At 36.0% G+C, this 25737-nt stretch overlaps 3 protein-coding genes across 8 annotated transcripts; 2 read left to right on the forward strand and 1 right to left on the reverse strand.

Moving 5' to 3' along the window:
- The first annotated feature begins 218 nt into the window (after positions 1 to 218).
- On the forward strand, positions 219 to 1840 carry LOC116174342 (cytochrome c1, heme protein, mitochondrial). The gene is made up of 5 exons (XM_031492249.1): positions 219 to 501; positions 704 to 751; positions 801 to 949; positions 997 to 1289; positions 1337 to 1840. The coding sequence occupies exons 1-5, from the start codon at positions 430 to 432 to the stop codon at positions 1693 to 1695; spliced, it is 921 nt and encodes a 306-aa protein (XP_031348109.1). The 5' UTR covers positions 219 to 429; the 3' UTR covers positions 1696 to 1840.
- Positions 1841 to 5158: 3318 nt separating this feature from the next.
- On the forward strand, positions 5159 to 13190 carry LOC116173739 (protein LSM14 homolog B). 3 transcript variants are annotated; one of them, XM_031491410.1, is made up of 6 exons: positions 5159 to 5424; positions 5482 to 5898; positions 10954 to 11138; positions 11876 to 12468; positions 12520 to 12722; positions 12769 to 13190. In XM_031491410.1, exons 1-6 carry the CDS (start codon positions 5304 to 5306, stop codon positions 12774 to 12776), a joined length of 1527 nt encoding a protein of 508 aa, XP_031347270.1. In that variant the 5' UTR covers positions 5159 to 5303; the 3' UTR covers positions 12777 to 13190. The 3 variants fall into 3 exon arrangements, with proteins under 3 accessions (XP_031347270.1, XP_031347272.1, XP_031347271.1); XM_031491412.1 differs by having other exon boundaries at positions 5482 to 5820; XM_031491411.1 differs by having other exon boundaries at positions 5160 to 5424; positions 5482 to 5820; positions 10942 to 11138.
- A 2996-nt stretch (positions 13191 to 16186) lies between these two features.
- Positions 16187 to 21566, reverse strand: LOC116174433. Of its 4 annotated transcripts, none has more exons than XM_031492351.1 (10): positions 21418 to 21566; positions 18783 to 18994; positions 18585 to 18725; positions 18469 to 18541; positions 18348 to 18412; positions 18217 to 18292; positions 18058 to 18164; positions 17784 to 17998; positions 17566 to 17725; positions 16187 to 17502 (listed from the first exon to the last, which is right to left on the reverse strand). In XM_031492351.1, exons 2-10 carry the CDS (start codon positions 18982 to 18984, stop codon positions 17390 to 17392), a joined length of 1152 nt encoding a protein of 383 aa, XP_031348211.1. In that variant the 5' UTR covers positions 18985 to 18994; positions 21418 to 21566; the 3' UTR covers positions 16187 to 17389. The 4 variants fall into 4 exon arrangements, with proteins under 4 accessions (XP_031348211.1, XP_031348210.1, XP_031348212.1 ...); XM_031492350.1 differs by having other exon boundaries at positions 16190 to 17517; XM_031492352.1 differs by lacking the exon at positions 16187 to 17502 and having other exon boundaries at positions 17607 to 17725; positions 17773 to 17998.
- Between the last annotated feature and the right edge of the window lie 4171 nt (positions 21567 to 25737).

Consider the following 25737-nt stretch of genomic DNA (forward strand, 5'->3'; position numbering starts at 1 on the left):
CTTCAGTTTTAGTATCCAAAGGAATACCAATTCCCCCTTCCATAAATTTTAAATCCTTTTTTTATTTCAAATTTTAATGAGCTGAACTGAAATTTCAGAGTTTCTGCTGAAGTGACTCACCCTGATAAAAAATCGGAAACTCCAGAGGAAAGTGGTTAGTTAATAAAGCAACACCCTGTATAAGAATGAGAAGCACCAACTGTAGACAGGACTACCAACCTAAAAAATAAAACTCTCCATAACCGTTACGTAAATGTCAGCGGTTAAAAGTTAACAAATTTCACAAGAAAGTCAAATCCTTGTAATGGATGTTTTATTTTGATTGTAATTGTTAAGGTTTCGAATGTACAGTACCCCTAGTTGTTTAAAAAGTGCGTTTTAATTAACATAATTCAATTTTACTATCTACCCGGCCACCTTTTTCACAATATGGCTGCTAGTGTTGGAAGGATCTGTGGAGTAAAACTTTTAAAGAGGAATGCCACCCATATATCACATCAGGTATTACATAAGAGAAATGCTTTTGCTCTATTATTTCATTCATCCCATCGCTGCATGTGTTTGTGATTAAGTTTCATTTCCATTTTGAGCATTGAAATTCGACCGCTTGCATCCGAAAATGTGACTGTGAGTTAAGTATGTTAACGCAGTTGTGGAAGCCTGCTTTTTTTCAATAGGTGTAATATTACATAACTTCTTCTAGGTAGGGGCATTTTCAACAGCGAGAGAATGGGCAGGGAATAATCGCAAGGTAAGCGTCCTTGGTGTGAAAATGTACAGAGAATAAGGAGCAATTTTAGCTACTAGCAGCATTAGGCGGTTTCACGGGAAGCGTGGGGGCACTCATTTTCGCACTGGATCAGTCTGTAAAAGCATCCGATTTAGAATTACATCCGCCAAGCTACCCATGGGACCATAAAGGATTCACAGCAGCGTTAGACCATGCTAGGTAACGGTGCAATTGATCCCCCATTTTGTTTAAACGTGGTGTTGTAGTATTCGAAGAGGTTACGAAGTGTATAAGCAAGTCTGTGCAGCATGCCATTCGATGCGTTTCATGTGTTACCGAAACTTGGTCGGAGTTACTCATACAGAAGCAGAGGCCAAAGCCGAAGCGGAAGAAATTCAAGTAACCGATGGTCCTGATGCAACCGGTGAAATGTTCCAAAGACCAGGGAAGTTATCGGATCACTTCCCTAACCCCTATGCAAACGAGGAAGCAGCACGAGCCGCCAATAATGGAGCTTTCCCTCCCGATTTGACCTACATTGTATTAGGCCGTCATGGAGGTATTTACATCATGCTAACGATCAATTCTATATCCTTGATTTAACAGGGGAAGATTACATATTCTCCCTGCTAACCGGATATGTCGACGCTCCTGCCGGTGTAATCTTACGAGAGGGACAGTACTACAACCCCTACTTCCCAGGTGGTGCAATTTCAATGGCCCAAGCTTTATATAACGAGGTAATCGAGTACGGCGACGGTACTCCAGCCACCGCCAGTCAGTTAGCCAAAGATGTCGCGACGTTTTTAAAATGGGCGGGCGAACCGGAACACGACGATAGAAAGAGATACATGATCAAATCGTTCTTCTTGTTTTCGTTCTTATGTGTGGTTTCTTACTATTACAAGCGACACAAATGGTCTGTAATCAAAAGTCGTAAAATAGAATTTAAACCGCGAAAGTAACACTCTTTTTATGTAGACAATTTAATTACTAAAATTAGCTACTTGAAACGATTTCGATAATGCTTGATCATAATTAGTTAGGTGTTATTAATGTGTACATTATACCTAATAAAGTTATGAGCTGAACATTGACCTTACCAACACATTTCATTTCTTTTTATGTGGCTGTTTATTGGTTTTATGTTATTGTTAAATAAATTATAAACGTTTTGGATTGTTTACTTAAAATGTGATCGATTGATATTTACCAAATTACATTTACTCTAAAGAATTTACAATTGGGAAAACCTGGCTAAGATCAGAGCTGATTCCCTGTCAGAATTGCTAAGTTTGCCTGGAATTGAGGTGCATGCCTGGTACTTTTTTGGGAACATAGAGCATGATCTGCTGGTCTGAAAATGTATGGGTATTTATAGACCACAAGGTGCGGTTTATTGAGCTTAATATTAACCTGCACTGATTCGTTTGAGAGCGAATTTTATGATCCACTGCATATGCAAGGTAATCTCCTGGGGGCAAATATTCCCTGGACGATTTTTGCATGGGTATTGGCTAAGGTAGTAAATTCTAGAGTAATAAATAAAAAACATATTTGTTATATTTCCTATCTTCTAGAGGTTTAGACATTTTTTCGGGAACGAAAAATCTGGTTTCAATTTTTCCCAGATGAAAGCAGTGCTGCAGCAGAATAAACACTTACCAATTACCCTGAGAGGGCCGTTTAGGCTCAAACTGCCTTGTGAAGATATTGCACAGTGTTGCCAAAGAGCTTTGCAATGATAGTAGTCCCCTTTTTCATGTATTTCAATTGGAGAACACCCCCCATACTCCAAAAAATTCTTGCCATCACCTGTACAGCAGATGTTTGGGTGCATGCCATTTTGGAGGAGGAGAACCTTTGTGGATCCATTGTGATGAATTCTAACTTTGTCTCTCGGTCCCTACTGCGCCCCAGTTTCATCACTATAGTCACAATTTGTGTTAAAAAGCTGCCAAAATGGCATTGAGAAATTTGTATGCAGCACAACTTTTGTTCAGGCGTTAACAATAGGGGAACCCACCCTGCTGACACCTTAGTTTCAATTGGTTCTCATTTGTCCTTCGTATATTGGCCATAGGTAGTGGTAAAGCCAATAATAATGTACGGTGTACTTGTATATGGTGGCCTGGCATGACCAGGGCAAGCTACAGAAGCTCGCCTGTCTGGGGTTCACTGGAGTTACGCCAACTTATTTGGCCATGGAACTATAGCGCTTATACACTTCTGAAGGCGGAGGTTTGTAAGGCTTCCATACGGTTAAACGATTGGGGCGAGTGGGAAGCAGCTTTGAGCAAGGTAGAATTCTGGGAGGAAACCCTTAGATCAGATGAGGACTGTGTGCGACGTGTCAGCCAACATATTGGGATCGAATAGGGCGCTTGGTTGCGGGCGAATTCTATATAAATTATGGGAGTAGTCTATATAGTGCAGGGGTTAAGCGCCAAAATAGGTTTCAACCTTGCATTTTGTGATAACTTTATGAAACTTTCAGAGGATGTTCTAGACACCCTAAGGTTTAATTTCAGCTATGTCGCCACCCTCGCAACGCCGGACGGCACTTGCTATAGCGGGTTTCTTAAACGCAAGGTAACATTTCAATACCCGCCCATAAAATGGGTCAAAAATGTATATCCAGGGTTTGTTTTGTATTTTCTTACATCTAGGAAGGTTGAAGGGAATTGTCAAATACCCAGGAAGAATTTATTTATGCTATTTTACGTGGTTTGCCTATTTTTAAGGCGCTTTTAACAGTTCGGACTAGGGAATGCAATACCGAAGTACGAATTGTTTTGGATTCTACGCACCAAAATTAATAAGAAAAAGTGTTTTTCCGAGAAATTTTGGTGCAGTCGATTTTTGGTAAAAAAGGAAGGTTGTACACTGTCTTTTTTTGAGGCCCTCAAAAAAAATTGTCTCAGATCGACCCGGAAAAAAATTTTTCTTATAGAATGTGGCCTGTAGAATCCATAATTTCAAACAGTTCCAAGATTGGGCTACTAGTTCAAAAGTTACAGCCCTTTGAATTTTCTTTCGAATTGGTTTCTAGTCTATAACTTTTGATTGAGAAGTCTGATCGAAAAAGTACGAATTGTTTTGGATTCTACGCACCAAAATTAAAAAGAAAAAGTGTTTTCCCGAGAAATTTTGGTGCAGTCGATTTTTGGTAGAAAAGGAAGGTTATACACCGCTTTTTTTGAGGCCCTAAAAAAAATTGTGTCAGATCGACCTGGAAAAAAATTTTTCATATAGAATGTGACCCGTAGAATTCATAATTTCAAACAGTTCCAAGATTGGGCTACTAGTTCAAAAGTTACAGCCCTTTGAATTTTCTTTTGAAATTGGTTCTAGTCCATAACTTTTGATTGAGAAGTCTGATCGAAAAAGTACGAATTGTTTTGGATTCTACGCACCAAAATTAATAATAATTAAATACCTACATGCTTCCATAAAAGTATATTTAATTACAAAGTATTTGAATACTTTAAAGGATTTGAATACTAAAAAAGTATTTACAAAATCGAATACTGCCCAGCTCTGGTGTCCGATGAGCCGTCGCTTTCGGACCACAGGCACATTCTTTTCCAACTGAACCTGGCATTGCACTGTGGGCCCTGTAGGTCTCGGAATCCCCGATCCACTGACTGGGACTGCTATGTGGCAAAACTGTCGGACCGGTTGGATAGACCACCTTTGCTCTGTCGGAAAGCAGGGCAGGTGGAAGAGGCGGCCGCATTAGTAAGCGACGCCATAACAGCGCGTCCTATGAGGACAGCTGTAAACTGCGTACCTTTCGAGGAAAGAAGAGAACACCTTGAAAAGGCTCGTAAGGAGGTTCGCAGGCTCTTTAATAGGGCCATGCGACTAAGTTACCTGCGGACTGGGGAGATCTTAAGATCTCCCAGCGCAGCGTATGGGGAGAGTCGGAGAGTTAATATCTGAAACAGGGGAGGGTGAAGAAACTTAGGGTAAAAAGGATCGGGGATCCTTATTCTTTAGCAAAGGATGGTATTAAGGTACAGTGGGCCTTTTTGGTGTGCCTAAGTGCTGCTTAGTGAATAGAAGACTTTAAAGAGCTGGAGAGGGGACATCATTATCACAGCTTAGGGGCCTATCCGCCTCTGCCAATCAATTTAATCTGGACTTTTCCAATTCTTTGGGTTTGGGTTCTTCTGCTGTGGAAGTACTCCGGTACTATAAATTATCATTCACGCTGTAAGTAAATATCCAGTGGTTTTGTGCAGTGCTCATTCTCCAGAAGAAGTTTCGGCGTCCTGGTCCTCATTGAATAACTTAGAATTTTATTCAATGTTTTCATTGAAACGGACAAGTTTGTTAGGAAGGCGTAGAATTCAAATACAATACGATTTTCCCATTGGCTAATCGCGTTATACAACAAGCGAAATTAACCGAAGCAGATGACGGCGACGAACGTGAACTACGACGTCACTTAGTTTTACAGCTGTTTTTAGTACGCCATTCTTTAATTTACAGTCGCTTTACGTATAATGGTCGTTTTATTAATCTCTTAGAATCCAAAACATCGTTTCATTTACGTTTTAATTAAAAAATGAGTGCAGGAATGCCGGAATTGGGTTCAAAAATTAGTCTAATATCGAAGGCCGATATTCGTTACGAGGGCCGGTTGTTTACTGTTGATCCAGAAGAATGCACGATAGCCTTGGCCTCAGGTAAAATCCGTTAGAATTCATTCCGCCGATTGTTCAAACCTTTTTTTCTCCTTTCAGTGAGATCCTTCGGTACGGAAGAGCGGGAGACCAAGTTTCCCGTTCCGGCACAGACTCAAGTTTACGATTACATTTTGTTTCGCGGTTCGGACATCAAGGAGATACGTGTCATCGACAATGTTCCCACCCTACCCAACGATCCGGCGATCATGCAGCTGTCGGTGCCGCCGTCGCTCGGCCAGCAGCAGTTTCACTCGCAGGGATACATGCATCCGGTCCTGGGACCGATGGGCCCGCCAATGGGACAGTTTAATACAGGTTACGCCGCGCCGTCCGGGCTAGCTCCCGGCGGCATGGGGCTCGGCCCGGGCCCGAGAAACTTACCGAACAAACAGCCAAGTGAGTTAATAATGTCAGGACCCGTAACCCTACCCGATCTGTCTCCCGCCGTTGAACCGCAACGACCTACCGAACATGGTAATCTAAAATTTTATTTTCTTTCGCTTGCCGCTTTGCATGTGTAGATTCGTTCATAGCAGGTAACTCGTTTTGACATTTTTGTGAGATTACGGTATGAATGCAAATGTGCGCATTGCTGATAAGATGCTCAACTTATCTTAGACTGCAAACTAGCCTTGAGCACAGGTTTCTATACTAGAAACTATGCAATTATCTCTATTTTTTAAATAAAGTTGATAAACCCATTTTAGGATTTCTTGGATTGGATTAGTTGAATGCTAATTTGTTCCTTATAATCGGGACAAATCTTGTGTAGAAAGTATCTCTCTGGTATTCAATTTTGTTCTATTATTTATACAGTGTTCAGACATTTTATTGTTTGATATTGATGCTAAGTACTGAAAAGGAATTGTTTTCTTAGAAAGTTGAATTAACTGGTGCACGACCTATAGGGTGGTCTTTCTTAGAACTTATTTATGCGCCAATGGTTATGTTATTGTTTACAAGAACTTGCTAATGGTATTTTATTAAATAACAAATTATTCAGTACTAATGTCTCATTTTTAAATTAGGTACATTTTTAGATTTCTGGTGATTATTATAAGGACTCTCAGTTTCCTGATTTCTTTTCTCCTATCTCTCTCTTAAGACGGGAACTAGTGTGTATTCTCTAAATGGGCAAAAAGACGCCCAAACATACGATATGCATTTTATTTCTGATGGAAACGCTGGTTATTTTAAGAGATAGAAAACATGGACCTAGCAGCTCAATTTTAAAGGGAAAATCACTGGCTCAAACAGAATTCTCTAATTGTTCGGCCGCTAGGGGGCGTTTCTCGAATTTAGTCGATTTCGCCCCATAACTTTCTTATTATTAAATATAATTGATTTTGACAAAATCTTTCTTAGAGCACTTTTTAGGTAGAATCAATCGTGATACACTGTTTTGATACAGGGGGTTTGGTTTTTCTTATACTACCCCAAACTAGGTTTTTTCATATGCACCACTGTATGTATTTTCGAGTATTTGAAAAGAGTGTAAAGTTCCCTAAATTTGGATCTATCGTTTATTATATTTATATTAAATATTTCTAATATTGCATTTTATACTTACATTAAAATATTTTTCTATCAATCATTTGTTTATGGATATATGTATTAATATTAAATTTATTTATTTAAACACGAAAATCAAAAGTAACAGTGACAGTACTATAAAATCTGTATATCAATTGCATTTGTTTTCTTGGGTAACCCTATATAGAAGTCCTCCTTTTGATTTCATTTTATTTTTCAATTTCCACATACAATTGACGGAAAAATATTGTAACCATCTCGTGTGTTAATTGGCGATTAACAATCTCGACTGATTAATTAAGCTTCCAGTCTCAATTGTTAATCGCCCTTATTAACGCACTTATTGGTTTAATAACTAATATTGCAGACATCTAAGTTTCCATGGCGAACAATGGCAGGATTGTTTAAAACGATAATGTGTTGGTTGTCTACATTATTTATTTATATTTTATATTATATGACTTTATTTGTTTATGAGTTTTCACGTCCTTTATTTTTGGCGTGTTATTTGAAATTAAAAATATTTGGAATTAATAAAAATGTCTAAATAACTAAGAAATTGTCATTTTAAACAATCCTGCCATCTTTTGTTTGTAATGGAAACCTAGATTTCCCCAGTAAAAATATTTTCATGTATAAAAAGCAATATTGCAAATAATATTTAGTATAAATATAACAAATAGGTACATCAAAATTTTGTTCGCAAAAAATGTAGTTTAGAGTCGTATAGGAAAACCAAACACCCTGTATAACAACTCTGAATCGCGATGGAGTCTACATAAAAAAGTGTCCCAAAAAAGATTTTGCAAAAATGAATCGTCTTTAATAGTAAGAAAGTTATGGCGTATTAAAAATCGACCGAATTCGAGAAACGCCCCCTACCGGCCAAACGATTAGACATAGCTGAATAAGAATACATAATAATAATAATGGTATAGGTTTCGTTGAAGTAGTTCCTAACATTATCAAGCAATTAACCTCAATGCCAATGTCTTACAGGTTCCTATTTTATGGTAAATAAATCACGCATCTTTATTTATTGTTATTATTGCAAAGTGACCTTTGAACTCTCCGTTACTTTCATACATAATTTAATTTTACTACGGATGTAGATCAAAGCCCCTATGTAACTAAATCGAAACAATAGACGAACTGTGTGGTGTATCATATTAACGAATTAAGTCTATTTTTCAAAGCGTTCTTCATGAAAATGTAATCCAAAAGCTTTTTACCACCCGCACGTTAGTAAAGGGAAGTATAGCAATGGGGCATTGAACCATGGGATTTCATTTTTTTACCCAGGACATATAAGAACAATAGTACATACCAAGGGGCTAAGCGTGTGTTATCTCAAGGGTGTAGTTTGTAGGCAGAATAGAAGGTAAGAGCAACAAGGTTAAAATACGGGAGTTTGTCCCAGGGGGGCACTTAAATTTATAGCAAATATACGAGACGGTTGGCAACGCTAGTTTTCATTGAACGATTGGGGTCCCTAGTTTTCTTTACAGAAATACACGTTTTGGAGCACAGGAAATGAATCAAGCAAAATCTTGGTGATATCAGTCTGTCTCCCTGTGCTCTAATTTTTACTTAGACGGCTGAACCGTTTGGAACCAAATTTGGTGCACATATAGTTAGACACAAAAGGGCAGAATCGCCCATGCGCAAGTGTGCCAAGGTAACAAAAAACTGTCCATTTTTGACGTGTTTTTGCACTAAATTTGGTACCTATGTGTCATAGACATTAAGAATTGAAGTACAAGTCAAAATCACGAGTCCAAATCATTAAAAATCATAATTTTCTGATTTCATAAATGACTGGGCTTTCCTAATTATGTATAATGACCAAGGTTTACTTGGCAGTACATTACGTAATAGCAGAAGCACAAGCTATAGCTAATTTTGGTTCCGTTAACTTAGCACAACCATTTGTTTTTGAGTAAAATGATGGCTTTCGCTTACCTAGTTGACTTTGGACGGGAAGGATGAGGTGGTGTGTTAACCACAATTGCATCTGATCTCTTCCATAAGCAATTAAGCGCTATGGTCGTTAGACTTAGAGAGCTAGCACCATCTACCGCTAGTGTGGGGTCAATTTTTTTTTACTATCTCGATATAAAAAAGTAAGCAAAGGTAAAAAAAGATCTAGTTACCTGTGAATGTTTTGCTAAGAAATTAATGTAAAACATTTGATTTTTCTAAATGGAAAAGTTGCTTTTTTGTCTCGTTTCGTAAAAATCCAATATGGCGCCCACAACCAATAAGAAAGTAGTAGTATGTAGCGTGTTATGGAAATGCTGACACAGAGGCTGACACATATGCAAAAAAATACCAATAGAAGGTGCTAACGGGAACCGTCCATTTCCGACAGTTGATACTAGGGAAAATGAAAACGAAATTTGACATTTTCAGTTTTTTGGTCATATCTTAGTTGTTTTCAAATGCGTTTGTGAGTCACAAAAATGGGTAACTTTGCTCCCATTTGTCATTTAACCTACAGTGTATCTCTCATTCTTTCGGAGATCCCAATAGTGAGCCACGAATTTGAATCACTCTGTACAGTGTGTCTCATTTTCTACACTTATAGGGTATCTCCATGTTAGTGGTATCAAAAAATTAATATGTTTAGGCCTCTTGTGCTCTTTTTAAACTTGAAATGGTAAAATCAAAATTTGAAAATATTCTCTTTCTTTAAGAGATACAGGTAAAATCAAAATTGTCAATTTCAAAATGACTATATTTTCTAAGTTAAAAGAAATACAGAAAAATGTTTTTTTTTTTGCAAAAGTTTCTTTATAATGATTCTTGAATAATCTGCCGCTTTCAAAATAAGTGTACGAGGCCAGGTAAAAAAGTTACCAGATTTAACGTCATTTTTGCAAATGGAACACGCTGTATATTATTTTGAAAAGAGAATTTAATATGCTAATCTTTTTAAATGAAAATATACAGTGTGTTCCATTTGCAAAAATGAGGTTAGATCCGGTAACTTTCTTACCTGGCCTCGTATACTTATTTTGAAAGCGACAGATTATTCAAGAATCATCAACACTGGAAGTGATATTAATAATATTCAAGTGATTGAAAAACATTCAAATATTAAAAAAGATTTAAAAATTGGTTCAAATTATTCCAAATATATAAAAAATTTCAAAAATACCAGGGTTGATATTAAAAAGAGATTTAAATATTGGTCCAAATTCAAAAAATATTCGAATATATTAAAAAAAAGAATTAAAAATTGGTTCCAATTATTAAAGAGATACAAAAAAATTCAAAAACACTTGAATTGACAATTGACAATTTTTGGATTTTCCCCGTATCTCTTAAGTGAGCGAATATTTTGATTATACTAGTTTTGACCGAAAAAGAGATAACGCCTATATTATTTTAATTCCAATTTAGTGAGCGTTTGGTGTTAATTAATTAATTCAATTAATTTAATTCAGAATTTCATTGATTAACGAGTGACAAAGCTGATGATTTTAGACTTTCTGTCCGTTTGTCTGTGTAGGTACATGACAACTCGCGAACGGTTTGTAATTTTCAATTTCTATTTTTTGTAATGGGTGGACAATGGTTAAGGGTCTAACTGATTAAATTTTGGTCAACACTTGTCAATCGGAAGTGACCTTGTCACTCGTTGACATTGTGTTTCTGATTTGACTATTGCAAATGTGAGAAGAAATGCGTCATTTAACGAACTTCATAGCTAAAATAATAGCTAAAGTTAACAACAGTGCCGACTTCACTTTGAACACATACAGGCAGATACAAAATTTCTAATGAATTATTTCTGAAATTTATATGCCTTTTAACCATGTGTTGTGCATGCTTATTAAGTTTTAGGCCAAGATCCTTCCTTGTAGTAGTAATGTTTGATGGTAGTTTCTAGTGCGGTATCAATAACATTGCATTGTAGTTGGTTTGCTTACTTAGCTTTGCAACAACATCAGGTTCTTGCTAGAGGTCTCAGTCTTTTAGCTTCTTTTCTAGATTTAATCGGGGGCAACTCGCGGAGTACAACCCCGGCGAGTCTTGGATCGCGAAAATCGCCAACGGCAGATCAAGCCGTTCAGGCGACAGGCGCGAGTAAGAAGGACGACAAGCGGGTGACGCGTCCCATTCAACCTCCCGGACGTAATTTGCAAAGGGATCGTAGAGACTCCAGAGGAGAACAGGTAATTCTAATTTTTTACTTGTGTCATTGAATAAGCACTTTAAAGAAGTAACTACATAGGAAAACCTGAAATTGGTGTAAGGTGTGTTGCATACACTGCAAAGTGGTTAATTACCACAAATATTGAAGGATATTTGGCCTCGGTCGGTAAATAATGACTATTTTAAACAGGGAAACCAGTTATACTTAGGGGTCCTTTGTTTTCCTTGTTTATCAAACTTGAACAGTGTTGCCATATTTACCAGATCCTTATATGGAGCTAGGTAAAGTTTGATTGTTTATTATGTAAAGATAATGGTCCTTAGAGCAGTTCTTGTTGTTTTCTTATGAGATTAAAACTACATTTTTTACTTTATTTATTGTTCCTTATGATCTTACATTTCAGATTGATCCTCCCTTACATAATATTGTTATTGGCATTGCATAAAAGCTTATTAAATATTTTAGTTTATTCAAACTCAGAGCGCTTGCCAAAAATCTGGCAACGTTGGAATTTTAAAGAAGTAAAGAAATCTGCAAAGTCGGTAACTAGCTTTAAATTTGTGGTTCACTTTCCCCCACAACAGAGGGACGACAGAATCCTGGGCAGATTTTCTTATTTCATCAGTTAACACGGGCTTTATACTTCTTTAAGGCGCTTATTCAATGCTTGTGTGTAAGGTGGAGCAGATATTTCCAAAACATTTTGATTTGCGCAAACTAGATCTGTGGGGCATTTTTACATGTATTATTTGATAGTATTTGGGCGAGCCGTCGAGGACGCAAAACCGGCCACCCCCAAATCGCAACAACCAACAAGTCCAAGGCTATCAAGGTCATCCTCGAAACCAAGCGCAGCAACAAGGCGGTTGGGGTCAATATCCGCGCGGGCAGCCTAGAAGTAAAACAATTCGTCCGAGAGGAGCGTCGGGCGGCAGCGGCGTCGGAAGTAACCTAAACAATTACAGACAAAATCAGCAGCCCGCGCAATCGGCGAGCGCGAGTAAACCGAAAAACACTCTAAAGTTCGAGAACGACTACGATTTCGAACAGGCGAATACTCAATTCGAGGAGCTTCGAAGTCAGTTGGAGAAGGTGAAAATTAAGGAGAACAAGCCGGAGGTAAACGGCGATAACGAGAAGAAAGACGATTCGGGCAACGAAACGGGCGCGGGCGAGGGCGAACAGGAGGAGGAGGATCCCATCTACTACGACAAGAATAAGTCATTTTTCGATAACATCTCGTGCGAGGCGGTGGAACGGTCGAAGGGACGATCGCAAAGGACCGATTGGCGCGCGGAGCGGAAATTGAATTCGGAAACCTTTGGGGTATCGTCGACGAGGCGTAGCGGGTAAAAAATCAACTTGATCTTTTCGCCTTTTTTTTAAATATTTGCTTTTAGATATCGCGGAAGGGGCGGTTACTACAATCGGGGAGGATACAGACCTGCTTACAGAGGCGGATATCGAATTCAAGGTAATCAAGGTAATAATCGTAGGATGTATCCCGATGTTCGACCTGTCCAAGTTCAAAATCAGCAACCAGCACAAGCTAGTAATACAAACAGCAACGTTCAACCGTCTGTACCTTCCGTACCTGTATCTGGTATGTAGTTACTTTAGGTTCCGCTCTATTAATCGTTTTCGTGCAGGTAATTAAATTGATCTGACTTTGTGTGCTAAGTGCTGACACAGGACCAGTGAAAACTTTTCTAATTTAATGTAGCTGTAGAAATGAAGCAATTAATTTGGAAGGAGTTGTGATTTTGAATCCACATTGCGAAGACTGTTTTGTTAATAACAATACAAATGAAAGATAAAGTTGTGCACAACAAAGTGCGCAAATTATTTTATTCACCGCTCCAAATGTTTTTTAATTTTATACAAATCTTTTTTGTTTTTCCTGTTGTCAGTATTACCTGTGACTTGTGTTAAAAAAAGATGCAAATAATGAATCATTCTATTTACGTTCGTGTAAAATTGTGCAGCCACAGTGTTTCGCTGTCACTGCAGGGTAGAGAGTAAGGTTTCATTTTGTTTTTTTTATACTAAATAAATAATTAATTTTTCTTTATAAGAGTATTTATATTTCAATCTTTCATTTTGTCAATTGTATGGGAAAGTAGTTCTAATCGAAAGGTGTTTGTCAAAATAAAGCTGTCTGTGACGGCTGTTATTTTATAAATGTAAAAACCTTGTTTGATTTTTAATTAAATAAACATAAGATTTGTTCTATTTTTTTCTGCAAACTGCAAGGTAGATGTACTTTATTTCTTTTGTTTAAATTGGTTTTCACTATTATTTTCGATATTTTGTATCAGTGCTTTGAGATTCACATTCCTCCACTCCTCTTTACGGTTTAAAACTTGTTTAAAACTACTTGCCCTGGATTGCTGATCGTCGCTCCCAATCCGCCATATTAAAAAAATATCGAGCATTTACACGGAACTAAATATTAGGAGATAACCTACACCTTTAATTATAAAATGCAACCTGAGCAATAGAGGGGTTTGTACTAGACTGGGCGATATAAAAAGCTGGAATGGACAAAGTGGATATCATGAGTGTTAGGGAAAAAAGCCTTAAAGCAGGAATAAGGGTAATAACTGAGGGTATTAGTACCTAGACGCTAAAACGACAGGTGATGATTTGTATGGGGTAAAAGTGGGGATCTGCTATGCACATACATAGTGTGGCGACGCGTTGCTTTCTCATTGGGAAAAACTACCAACCGATGAGAGCTCAAAAAAAGGCACCTTCCTTTTTTATCAAAAATCGACTGCACCAAAATTTCTCGGGAAAACACTTTTTCTTATTAATTTTGGTGCGTAGAATCCAAAACAATTCGTACTTTTTCGATCGACTTCTCAATCAAAAGTTATAGACTAGAAACCAATTTCGAAAGAAAATTCAAAGGGCTGTAACTTTTGAACTAGTAGCCCAATCTTGGAACTGTTTGAAATTATGAATTCTACAGGCCACATTCTATAAGAAAAATTTTTTTCCGGGTCGATCTGAGACAATTTTTTTTGAGGGCTCAAAAAAAGGCAGTGTATAACCTTCCTTTTTTACCAAAAATCGACTGCACCAAAATTTCTCGGGAAAACACTTTTTCTTATTAATTTTGGTGCGTAGAATCCAAAACAATTCGTACTTTTTCGATCAGACTTCTCAATCAAAAGTTATAGACTAGAAACCAATTTCGAAAGAAAATTCAAAGGGCTGTAACTTTTGTAACCTTTTCCATAAGTTTGTCGACAAGTAACAGGTGTAGTATTAGGAAAAGAAACACCTCCTCGCACATCATATGATCCTGATACAGAATGGCAAATTTTTAAATCGAATTTAAGCTTTGAAATAACTCATAGTGATAGAAAAAGACCTCTTCGTGAATTCTGTTCTCCTAGTAGCAAGACACCTTTTACGTAAGTTTGTCTACAAAGAACAGGTGTATTTGGGACTGAAAGACCTCCTTTCACGTTATATCTTCCTGATACCTACCAAATTTGTAAGTGTTTTCGGCAAAGTGCGAAGAACCAGGTGTTTATTGTACTGTAATCTTCAGTTTTGTTATTGGGGAGAAAAATAAAGTACAACTTCTGTAAATAATTTTTATATTGCAAACTGTACAAACAAAATAAACGCATATTCTGTTCCGAGTGAATCTTGAGAGTAAATGCAGCCTATGGTTAGCTCAGAAATCTGGTATCAGGAGAATATAATGTGCGAGGAGATCGAAGGTTAAAATAAAATTTTAGTGAGGTTAGGTTGGCGTGCTAGTTAGGTTAGCTCAGAAATCTGGTATCAGGAGAATATAATGTGCGAGGAGATCGAAGGTTAAAATAAAATTTAAGTGAGGTTAGGTTAGCGTGCTAGTTAGGTTAGCTCAGAAATCTGGTATCAGGAGAATATAATGTGCGAGGAGATCGAAGGTTAAAATAAAATTTAAGTGAGGTTAGGTTAGCGTGCTAGTTAGGTTAGCTCAGAAATCTGGTATCAGGAGAATATAATGTGCGAGGAGATCGAAGGTTAAAATAAAATTTAAGTGAGGTTAGGTTAGCGTGCTAGTTAGGTTAGCTCAGAAATCTGGTATCAGGAGAATATAATGTGCGAGGAGATCGAAGGTTAAAATAAAATTTAAGTGAGGTTAGGTTAGCGTGCTAGTTAGGTTAGCTCAGAAATCTGGTATCAGGAGAATATAATGTGCGAGGAGATCGAAGGTTAAAATAAAATTTAAGTGAGGTTAGGTTAGCGTGCTAGTTAGGTTAGCTCAGAAATCTGGTATCAGGAGAATATAATGTGCGAGGAGATCGAAGGTTAAAATAAAATTTAAGTGAGGTTAGGTTAGCGTGCTAGTTAGGTTAGCTCAGAAATCTGGTATCAGGAGAATATAATGTGCGAGGAGATCGAAGGTTAAAATAAAATTTTAGTGAGGTTAGGTTAGCGTGCTAGTTAGGTTAGCTCAGAAATCTGGTATCAGGAGAATATAATGTGCGAGGAGATCGAAGGTTAAAATAAAATTTAAGTGAGGTTAGGTTAGCGTGCTAGTTAGGTTAGCTCAGAAATCTGGTATCAGGAGAATATAATGTGCGAGGAGATCGAAGGTTAAAATAAAATTTAAGTGAGGTTAGGTTAGCGTGCTAGTTAGGTTAGGTCAAAAATCTGGTATCATGATAATGTTCAAGGAGTTGATTGAAGGTTAGGTTAGAGTCGTAGTTAGGTTAGGTCAGATTAGTTTGGGCGTTTTAAATTTTTACAAATCTTCCCAACAAACCTCGCTACATAACAGTTTTATAAATGCAATATAAATGTGTTACTTTATTAGTAACATGTTATATAACAAGCAGATAACATGTAAGTTGCTAGTAAATTGTAATTTCCCACTCAGCACAACATAACCAATATATAACAGATAAATCACATGTGATAAAACATCAACATTGTTGCAATGTAACGGGTTTATAACTGTTACTTTGTTGCAATGTAACAGGTTTATAACTGTTTGTACCAATACATTGCAACTGTATAACTTCTATGTAACAAGCACATAGCATTATACAGTCGCATTTGCTATACAGGGTAACCCATATTTTCCACTACTCAAATAATCTGTAAAAAATTGTATTAATAAAAACTTTTGCAGTAAACGGTATTTATTTCAAAATAAACAAACCAAAATCGAAAGATAAGTACAATTTGAATACATGTTTATATTATCTAATTAAAAAAATGTTCCTAAATTCTAAGTATAAGCTATACAGTATGGCCCATTAGTGCGTGGTTGGAGGATTGTGGGTTTCTTAAAGGACACATTTGAAATTCATTGTTGGAGCATGATGATGGACTTTTACGGCTACAAACTAAAAATATTTTCAACAAAATTGCAATTGTTATACAGGGTGAGTTATATCAAAGTTGCAAATGTACTAACCAACGGCGAACGGTCGAAGTTAAACTTTTTTGTGTGTTAACAGGAATCGCTCAGCCAATTTTCAAAATTTGAGTCAAAGGTAACTTGGTTTTTTCAAACGGAACTACCAAGTTTGTTTTATTGCATAAGGTGTAGGATTTGAGTACTTTTCTAACAGTATGAGCATGTCGGTATTCAGCCTTTTACATATGTCTTGTAATTCATCAGTTTCTAATAATCCACAGTGCTTTTCCATTTGCAAAGCCTCTCGGTAATTAATAGGCCGTTAAAAATTATAAACACCAATTCAAATTATAAAAACATTTACCCCAAACAAAACAAAATAAAAACTCAAAAACCAAAATAAAACGTCTAAATAAAAAAAACCATTATCTTGAAATGCACTTAATATTACAATAAAACATGTAAAAGATAAATACCAACATGCTTATATCATTAGAAAAGTAATCAAATTCTACTCTTTATGCAATAAAAAAAAAGGGTAGTTCTTTTTGAAAAAATCACGAATTGCGGTTAAACAATAACTGATTTTAGATATCCTGTGTGATACATAAAGTCACACTAAAATTGACCAACGAATTGAAATTTTGTAATAATAGGTATGGGTTCTATTTTAAAAAAATGCAATTGTGATATAAATCACCCTGTATACCTAACAGTTGCAATTTTGTTAAAAATATTTTTACGTTGTAGCCTTAAGAGTCCTTCAACATGCCCCGACAATGAAATATGTGCGTAAATAAACCCATAATCTTCCACCCACGTACTAATGGGCCACCCGGCCACCCTGTATAACCATTAATCCGCTATTTAAAAATAAAATTCTATAAAACGACCATATCTTAATTATTTCTCGCTGCTGCGCCTTTGGTTTCTCTGGTGAATCTTTGTTTGGCGAAACGAAGCCATTCTCCGCAAAACGTTTCAAACTCTTGTTCTTTCAGTTGCGGAAATGCTGATAGAACAACAGCTAATAACCAAATGCAGAAGTTCGGTTCATAAGACAAATATAACTTACCATTTACAATGCTCATGATGGTTAATTTGGAAACTCCAAAATTATTCCGATGCCCCATCCACGAACACTTCATTGCGCATTCATTTGTGAATATTTTCCGTAATAGTCGCACAACATTGTCCTTTGGGCAATTCCCACCAGTGTTTGAAATATATTTCCTCTAAAACAACACAGTACAATAGTATATATAACTACCATAAAAATTACATTTTCCGTACAAATAAAATTGCTGCTTCTCTGTTGGTCTTTACTAAATTTTCAAAAGAGTTGATTTCCTCAATTGTCCTTAATGGCAAATTGTCTTGAATAACCGTATCTTCTTCTTCTTCATTCAAGGCGGGAGCATTTTTTTCTAATTTTTCCAGTCTGGAGTTAATGTTTTTTAAATTTAAATTGATCGAACCAAACATTCTCTCAATTTTTTGGCAATGCTCTACAGTAAATTATAATATACCATTACAATTATTATATACCATATATTCAAAATATTACCTTTAATAATGCTTTCCAAGACTATTTTGTCAGCTCTCGTGTCGACAGTACTAGACAGTGTAGTGTTATCTGCTATTACGACTGGAGTGTTTTCTATATCAAATTGGCTACAAAAATTCTGATTAGTTCTGGGCCGATTGATACATATAAGCAAACTACCTTAATGGCACTATTTGGAGCATTTGATCTGGCACTCCGGGTAGATTTATGTTATCAGGTTTGTCTGCCGTCATTCCTATATAAATCATACACTAAGATTAGTAACCCATATATTAGACCACAGACCTTACCTGTAGGAATATTAACCTCAGCTACTGCAGTAAATACAGCTGAATTTGGGTCAGACAAAGATATACTGTAATTCAAAACAATTGTTACATATGCAATGTATTTATAAACTGTGTATTATACCTATTGCAAGAACTCTCTTGAAAATCCTTAGGGAAAGAAGGAGGCGGAGGTATCGCTGCATTTCTTTTTGCGCCTTAAATTGTCTTAAATTAAGATTTTAATAATAAGTAACTAACCTTTAGAAATAACTTCGTTGTCCGAAGAACTAATTTCAAATTGCTTCGGAGTTATTTTCCTTTTACCTCTGCCAGTGTTGGCCTCTTCTGAGGATGTGTAATCTAGATCTTCTGCTTTTTTTCGAGCCGTCTCAAGTGATACTGCGTAAAAATTATTAAATAAATTTTCAAATTTTGTACTAACACAGATATACTTACGCCCAAGTGTTTCAACCACTACATCTTCTTTACTCCATACATCAGTTGGTTGGGCTCTTTTAGCAATTAAGGAGCTAATGTTTTTGCTCAGCGAAGGCCACCAACATTGTTTGTTGTCATTAAGCAGCCAATTAGTGGGGACTTCCGACGTGGATGTAACTCCCAATCCTTCGTTGGTGAATGTTACCACCGCATATGACATGTTAAAAAACCTGAAAAGGCAAGATTTTTTGAAAAACTAACTTTTTTGACTGTCACAAAATCATACCTAATAGTATATTGTTATAATTAACTAAAAATGTATTAAAGTAGGTATTTCTCACTATATGTACAACATATATTTGGACGGGAATTATTCTTTGCAATGAATTTGTGGAATCACAATGTACTCATTTTTGTCAAAGTTTTTTTCAAATACATTATTTATAATAATACACTTCTTTCTAATTGTGTTTGCCGATATTTTTACAGTTTGTGTCATTCTACTTTTATCGATTATAGATATTCCCACTTTTCTAGAATCACAAGGCGATTCATAGTGTGGCTTGAAATGTTTATATTGATTTACAGTTAATATAGCATCTCCATTTTCGTGACTAATATTTGTAATAATTGCAATAGATCCATCGTGAAGTAAACAACAATTATTCGCTTCCTTTGTTGAGATATTAAAATGTTTGAAATCTAAACTGTTAACACAATTATTTTTATCTTTATGAATAACTGGATAGTTTTTACATATATCTGTTTTAAGCGGCAGTTCTTGTTCTTCCTTTATTCTATTTCTTAATTGTTGTAAAGGTCGCCCACTTTGTTTTAATTTTTGTTTAATTTTATACATATAATTTTCATATTTAAAACTACTAAAATTATCTAATGGACCAAATATCTTAACATCATTACTTATATGCGAGAGATTGTGCACATTATAAGTTAAAAATTCCTGACCATACAGCGTTCCATAGTGCCTTACAAACCACACTAACAAAGAGTGAGCATAATCATTCAAGGTAATACATAAATCTTTATCTGCCAATATTCTTATAGCAACACTTAAACTAATAAAATGTTCATAATAAGTATGTGGCAATACATCTTTCAGTACAACTGGTCCAGTATACAAGAGAAATTGACGCAATTCTGTTGCCTTCCATCGATCAATTTCATGTAAGCCTCTAGGTTTTCTAGCAAATTCAGTTGTAATACAAGATTTCATTCCAATTAACTTATTCGAGGCATAGTCTAATGCATCACCTTTTAATCTGACATTCATTTTTCCTTTTACCCAAAATTGGAGCAAACGTTTCATAATACCTAAGCATACTAAATGCATATAATCAATTGGGATCTGAGAAACCATCCCTATTTGCAATTCCTCTAAGCAAGAAATCCCTTTATGATGTTCTGCTTGAATTTTAGCACTAAAAGATGCATCCGTTCGTAACGTACAGTTTAATTCAGGATATGTAACTCGATTGGCTATAAAATCACCTTCCTGAATGCATTTACTGCAACCAAAATATCCTGTATGATTTTTAATACAACTTATAAAAGATTTCGCTGGGGCATCACAAATTATCGCATTTAATTTAACACAAATTCTTTTCCCGCCAATAAATATACCATTATGTAAAATATCTTTTGCATCATCAACCAATGGCCGTAGATAATCATTGACGTCGGTTGGTTTATTGTTCCCATGATAACAACCAACTAAAAATGGTTTTGAATAAAATTTATCAGAAGAGATGGCAGCCATTATTGGCCAAAATTGGCTTCCCGAACTCTTACTCAATGGAAGACCATCAATATTAATGTCAATTTTTAAATCACTTGGTAAATTATCAAAATATACTTCAGTTGACCGTAAAAGACCAGGCAAAATACCAAAATGTACATATTGGCCACCGCTACGTGAACATATTTCAAACTGTGATGCGCTACGTGTTTTCATTAATGTTCGTACATCGGCAGGTAAATTAGAATGACCAAACCTGTGCAATATCTTCAACATTGAATTCACAGCAGCATGGGAGATATTGTTTTCTATAGTCCAACGAGCTAGAGCATCTTGGAGACTAGCTTCAGAATCACCCTTGGAATCGCCTATAGCATTTGTATATTCATGATCAGATTCAGAATAATGGTTAACTTCTGATTCAGAGAGCACGTCGGAGTCAGAATAAATTTCCAATTTAGGACTTGAAAACGGTACATCTTCAGAAGGGTTTATATCATCCACATCATCACATATTTCATTATTTAAAATAACATTTTGCATGTGCTTTGGATTATCCTCCACAATGTCATCATTCACAGGTTGAATTGAACAATTAGGTGCAACATTCTTTTCATTAGGATCTTGCAAAACAACTGGATCTAACTGGACTTTACTACCTTGTGCACTGAATGCTGAAATTTCTAAATTAATGATTTGATTTCGTCGTCGTTTGCTTAATAAATGAAAATGGGGCGCTGCATCTTTTTTCGACATGTTGAAAAATAACACGTTTTAAGAAGTGTAAGAGCCACAAACAAACATAAAAAACCGCCAAAAAACTTCGTGTTAACCAAAACAATATAGGTTATGTACAAAATTATAATTACATAATATTTAATATTAGACGTTACCTACCTCGTTTTTAACACCTGCAAAAGTAGAACGATTATCCACACAAACTTGCAACCGAGATAAATAACGAGTTCAACACGATTGAAACCAAAAACTTACACACAAAAGTTAAACAATTGATATGACTTAAGTACCAGTACGAGTCACGCCGGCCGCGGTCTACCAACCAAATACGATAAAATGTGCGCGGTCGCATTCAATGTCACCAATGCTATGCTTTTGCAATGTGCATGTAACAAATGATTGTTATGTTATATATGGTATATTGATGATATATAACATTGTAAAGAATTGCTATATAACTAGGTTATATAACTAGGAATTAATTTGTTATATTGTTGTTATGTATGTGTAATGTAACAACTGTTTTATAACACTGTTACACCAAAGGTATATAACACTGCTGTAACAGGTTTGCTGGGTTCTATCTAACCTAACTCACATGAAACTTAACTCTCAAGTCTTTAAAATGATCACCGATTTAAAATTCTTATTTATTGTGGCGTACTCTTATGCCGATTTAACTCGTGTATTGCGAACAGATACTTTATTAAAATCGTCAAAAATCTAGGTATAGGTATACCAAAGAGGTACCTATACGGACGGCCGTCCGTTTACCCACCCTGTCCTTTGGCATTCCAAAAACGCTATGACGCAAAGGAATAGGCTATAATACAGGAGCGAAATGTTTAATTTTCGAGTTTCGTGGTTTACTCCTTTGACAGCGAAATTCACAAATCCCAAAATGTTGATAGCCTTGCCTGAGTTTTTGGTTAATATTAAAATAATCAAAGCAGAATACATTGTGCTGACATCTGTCTTTATTATTGGGGACTAACATTTTATCGCTAAATGCAGGACACTTTATTACCACCATCATTTTAGTTGGAACTTACACCTCAAAGATGTCGCCACACTAATTTTGTAAGGTACTTTATGAAACTAACGTTAGATGTCAGAGCTCTAGTTTAAAAAACCATAGATATTTGAAGTTTTAACCTCAAATGCATAATGAATGTTTGTTTATTTTATAGTCAAAAATTAAACTTTGTTATCATTCCTTTCTCGCTTACAGGTTTAAATTAGGGAACTGGCTACTGGGAGTGATAGGAAAGCGGCAGACTCAACCTTTGCGGAATATGATACTGTTCGCTCTGGGTCTTGCAATCGAAGACATGTAGTTCTCGATGGATGAGAAACGTTAGCATTGAATTCAGACAACACAAATTGAAAAGGGAAATGCTTTGTAACCAAAACAGGAGGACACCGTGGAGAACTCGCAGAAAACCCATTCTAATGCAATTCAAACTTCTCAAGGTTGAAAATCGGAACGATTACATGATTGCAGCAGCTGGCGATGGTGCGAAGCTATTCTTTAAAGAATTGAGCCTAGAGTTTATTTGATAGAACTACGGTTATAGAAACGGTAGTGAAATTGGCAGCGAAATAAGGCAAAAGTGTTACGCAGTTTGCAATCACGAAAAAATGTGTTGTTTGTGCGATCTTCGTGTGAAAGTTGTTGTAAAACGGTTCAGTTTAATGTACCTGTTATTGAAATTGTTCTTTCAAGGGCTTTTTAATAAACTCCTATGCATAAGAAGTTACGAACTGCAAAAATAAATGTTTTCTGTTCATTGAGCATGATGTGTTGCCTACAAACCAGGCTATACAAATATCCAGTGCCCATATTCAAATTAGGGATTTGCTTGAATCTCCCCAATCTGCCGTTTTTATTGAGGGTAAGGAGGGCGTCCACGAACGAATGGCCCAGGGCCCCGAAAAACTTAAGAACGGCCCTGCATTTAAGGAATAATAAGTGCAACGTTGCTATTAATCGCATAAATTCAAATGAAATTTTAAAAGAAGTTGCATACGTGGCGACATCTCAACTAGACTTCTAAAACTATAATTGATAGAAAGTGTATCGATTGCCATGGAGATGGCGCACTAGTACTTATTGTATAAACCGGGCCTTTAAACTACAAATTGCTCTACAGATCTTGCAAGACTCCGTACATTTTGAATGCCATTTATTCAGACTTCTCAATCAAAAGTTATAGACCAATTTCGAAAGAAAATTCAAAGGGCTGTAACTTTTGAACTAGTAGCCCAATCTAGGAACTGTTTGAAATTATGGATTCTACAGGCCACATTCTATAAGAAAAATTTTTTTCCGGGTCGATCTGAGACAATTTTTTTTGAGGGCCTCGAAAAAAAGGCAGTGTATAACCTTCCTTTTTTCCAAAAAGCGACTGCACCAAAATTTCTCGGGAAAACACTTTTTCTTATTAATTTTGGTGCGTAGAATCCAAAACAATTCGTACTTTTTTGATCAGACTTCTCAATCAAAAGTTATAGACTAGAAACCAATTTCGAAAGAAAATTCAAAGGGCTGTAACTTTTGAACTAGTAGCCCAATCTTGGAACTGGTTGAAATTATGGATTCTACGGGTCAAATTCTATAATAAAATGTTTTTTCCAGGTCGATCTCAGACAATTTTTTTACCGACCCAAAATATAGGCAAGTGTATAGCCTTTGCATTTCACCAAAAATCGACTACCACAAAATGTTCGTAGATTCCAAAACGACTCGTATTTTTTTCGATTGGACCTTAGAATCAAAAATTATAGGCAAATAACCAATTTCGATTTTTGATGTCTGATGTCCAATTGCAGTTAAAAGGAAAGCGCTATAATTTTTGACACACGAGTACGATTTTCAAATTTCTGGGCGATTTGGATTCTACAAATCAAAATTTAAAAAACAGTTAAAACCCGGTGTCCTTACATAATATGCCGCTTTCGCCAGAAAAAGAAGGTGTTGCATCCGCGGTCTGAGGACTTCAGATCGTTAAATTGGGTTAACGTAGTCAATTAAAAAATTAATAATTGTTGCCTTAATCAATGGGTTTAATTCCATCACGCCGGGTTTAAAGGTGAAACTTTGCAATAAGCATTCATTGCATAAGGTTAATTTGTACAATTGTACATACTTCAGGCGTTCAGGAGTTCCCGAATGTATATACGTTATACATTTCCGATGAAGTAAATTTTGGAATTATATCCAGGAAAAGATGGGGGTGTAGCCAAGTTACGCACAGCTAAGGGAAAATTGTCGCGATCGCGACCAATTCAACGTACCTACCTACCTGTATTCTTTGTATCATGGTAGGTAGGTACCTATACCTATTTACCCGTTAGAAGTAGAGTTCGTCATCGGTAAAAGAGTCTGAAAAAGAGAATATACAGGGTGTTTTTTTGGGAGCTTTAGTTAAACGTTTCTGGGAAAGTAAAATACGTAGGTTTTTGAAAATTTGTACTTAGGAGTTACTCTGAAGGCCGAATCTATGTAAAATATTTTCAAAATGGCCGCACTTCCGGAAACACCGGAAGTAGATAGTAACTTCGTTATTTTAAATGGCAACCCCTATTTTTTATTGCATTTTTGGATTCTACGTGAATTTCAGTTCTTTTGATACCCATATGTCGATATCTGCCGTTTATGGTTTTTAAGTTATTTTGACTTTAAGAAAAAAAATGGCGGATGCAGATGGTACCTTGATAATTGATTACTTGAAAAAGGTTATAGTCATGACAACCCATTTTTATCAGTGCATAGAGAATGAATAGGGCTTTCTTTTAGTGTACTTAAAAAAAAGTTAAGTTGCGTACAACCGCACCTATGGAAATCCAAATTTAAGAAATTTCAAAGTCTATAAACTCAGTTTTTTAAATGGAATGACCATGTTCTTAATATTGCATGAGATAGAGAATCGAAATTGGCATATTTTGATATTACATGTTCCTATAGCTATCTTTAACAGCTTCTGAATTATTCCCATTTCATTGAATTGATCTCGGAATTGATGCGTAGTTGGCCATGATTTTATAACAATCTAATTTTAAACAAATCAAGGAATGGATTCTTTAATACCACTGATTCTAGTTCTAGTCTAAATAATTCATTAATAAATAACTCATTTATTAAGGATATAGGACAGAAAATTTTTGAAAAATCTAAACAGAGTCGTTCAACTGAATTTCTTAAACAACGTATAAGTCTACAAATTAAGAGAGGTAATGCGATATCTGTTCTAGCAACAATTCCATACCAAAAATGTTTCAACGAAGTTTTTTATATTTTGCATTGAATTTATTTTGTTATTAATCTTGCATTTGCAATTCAATTCATTTTCTTAAATATTCTCTTCTAGAGCTTTGTATCACTTGTGCTTCAACGGTTTGTAGTGCATTAGGGGTACAAAATTTCCAAAATTCATACAATTTCGTTCCGGTTTTCGAATGAATGTACGGAAAGCACGC

Source organism: Photinus pyralis, unplaced genomic scaffold (genome assembly GCF_008802855.1).
Source record: "Photinus pyralis isolate 1611_PpyrPB1 unplaced genomic scaffold, Ppyr1.3 Ppyr1.4_LG6, whole genome shotgun sequence".
In the NCBI taxonomy this organism is placed as follows: Eukaryota; Metazoa; Arthropoda; class Insecta; order Coleoptera; family Lampyridae; genus Photinus; species Photinus pyralis.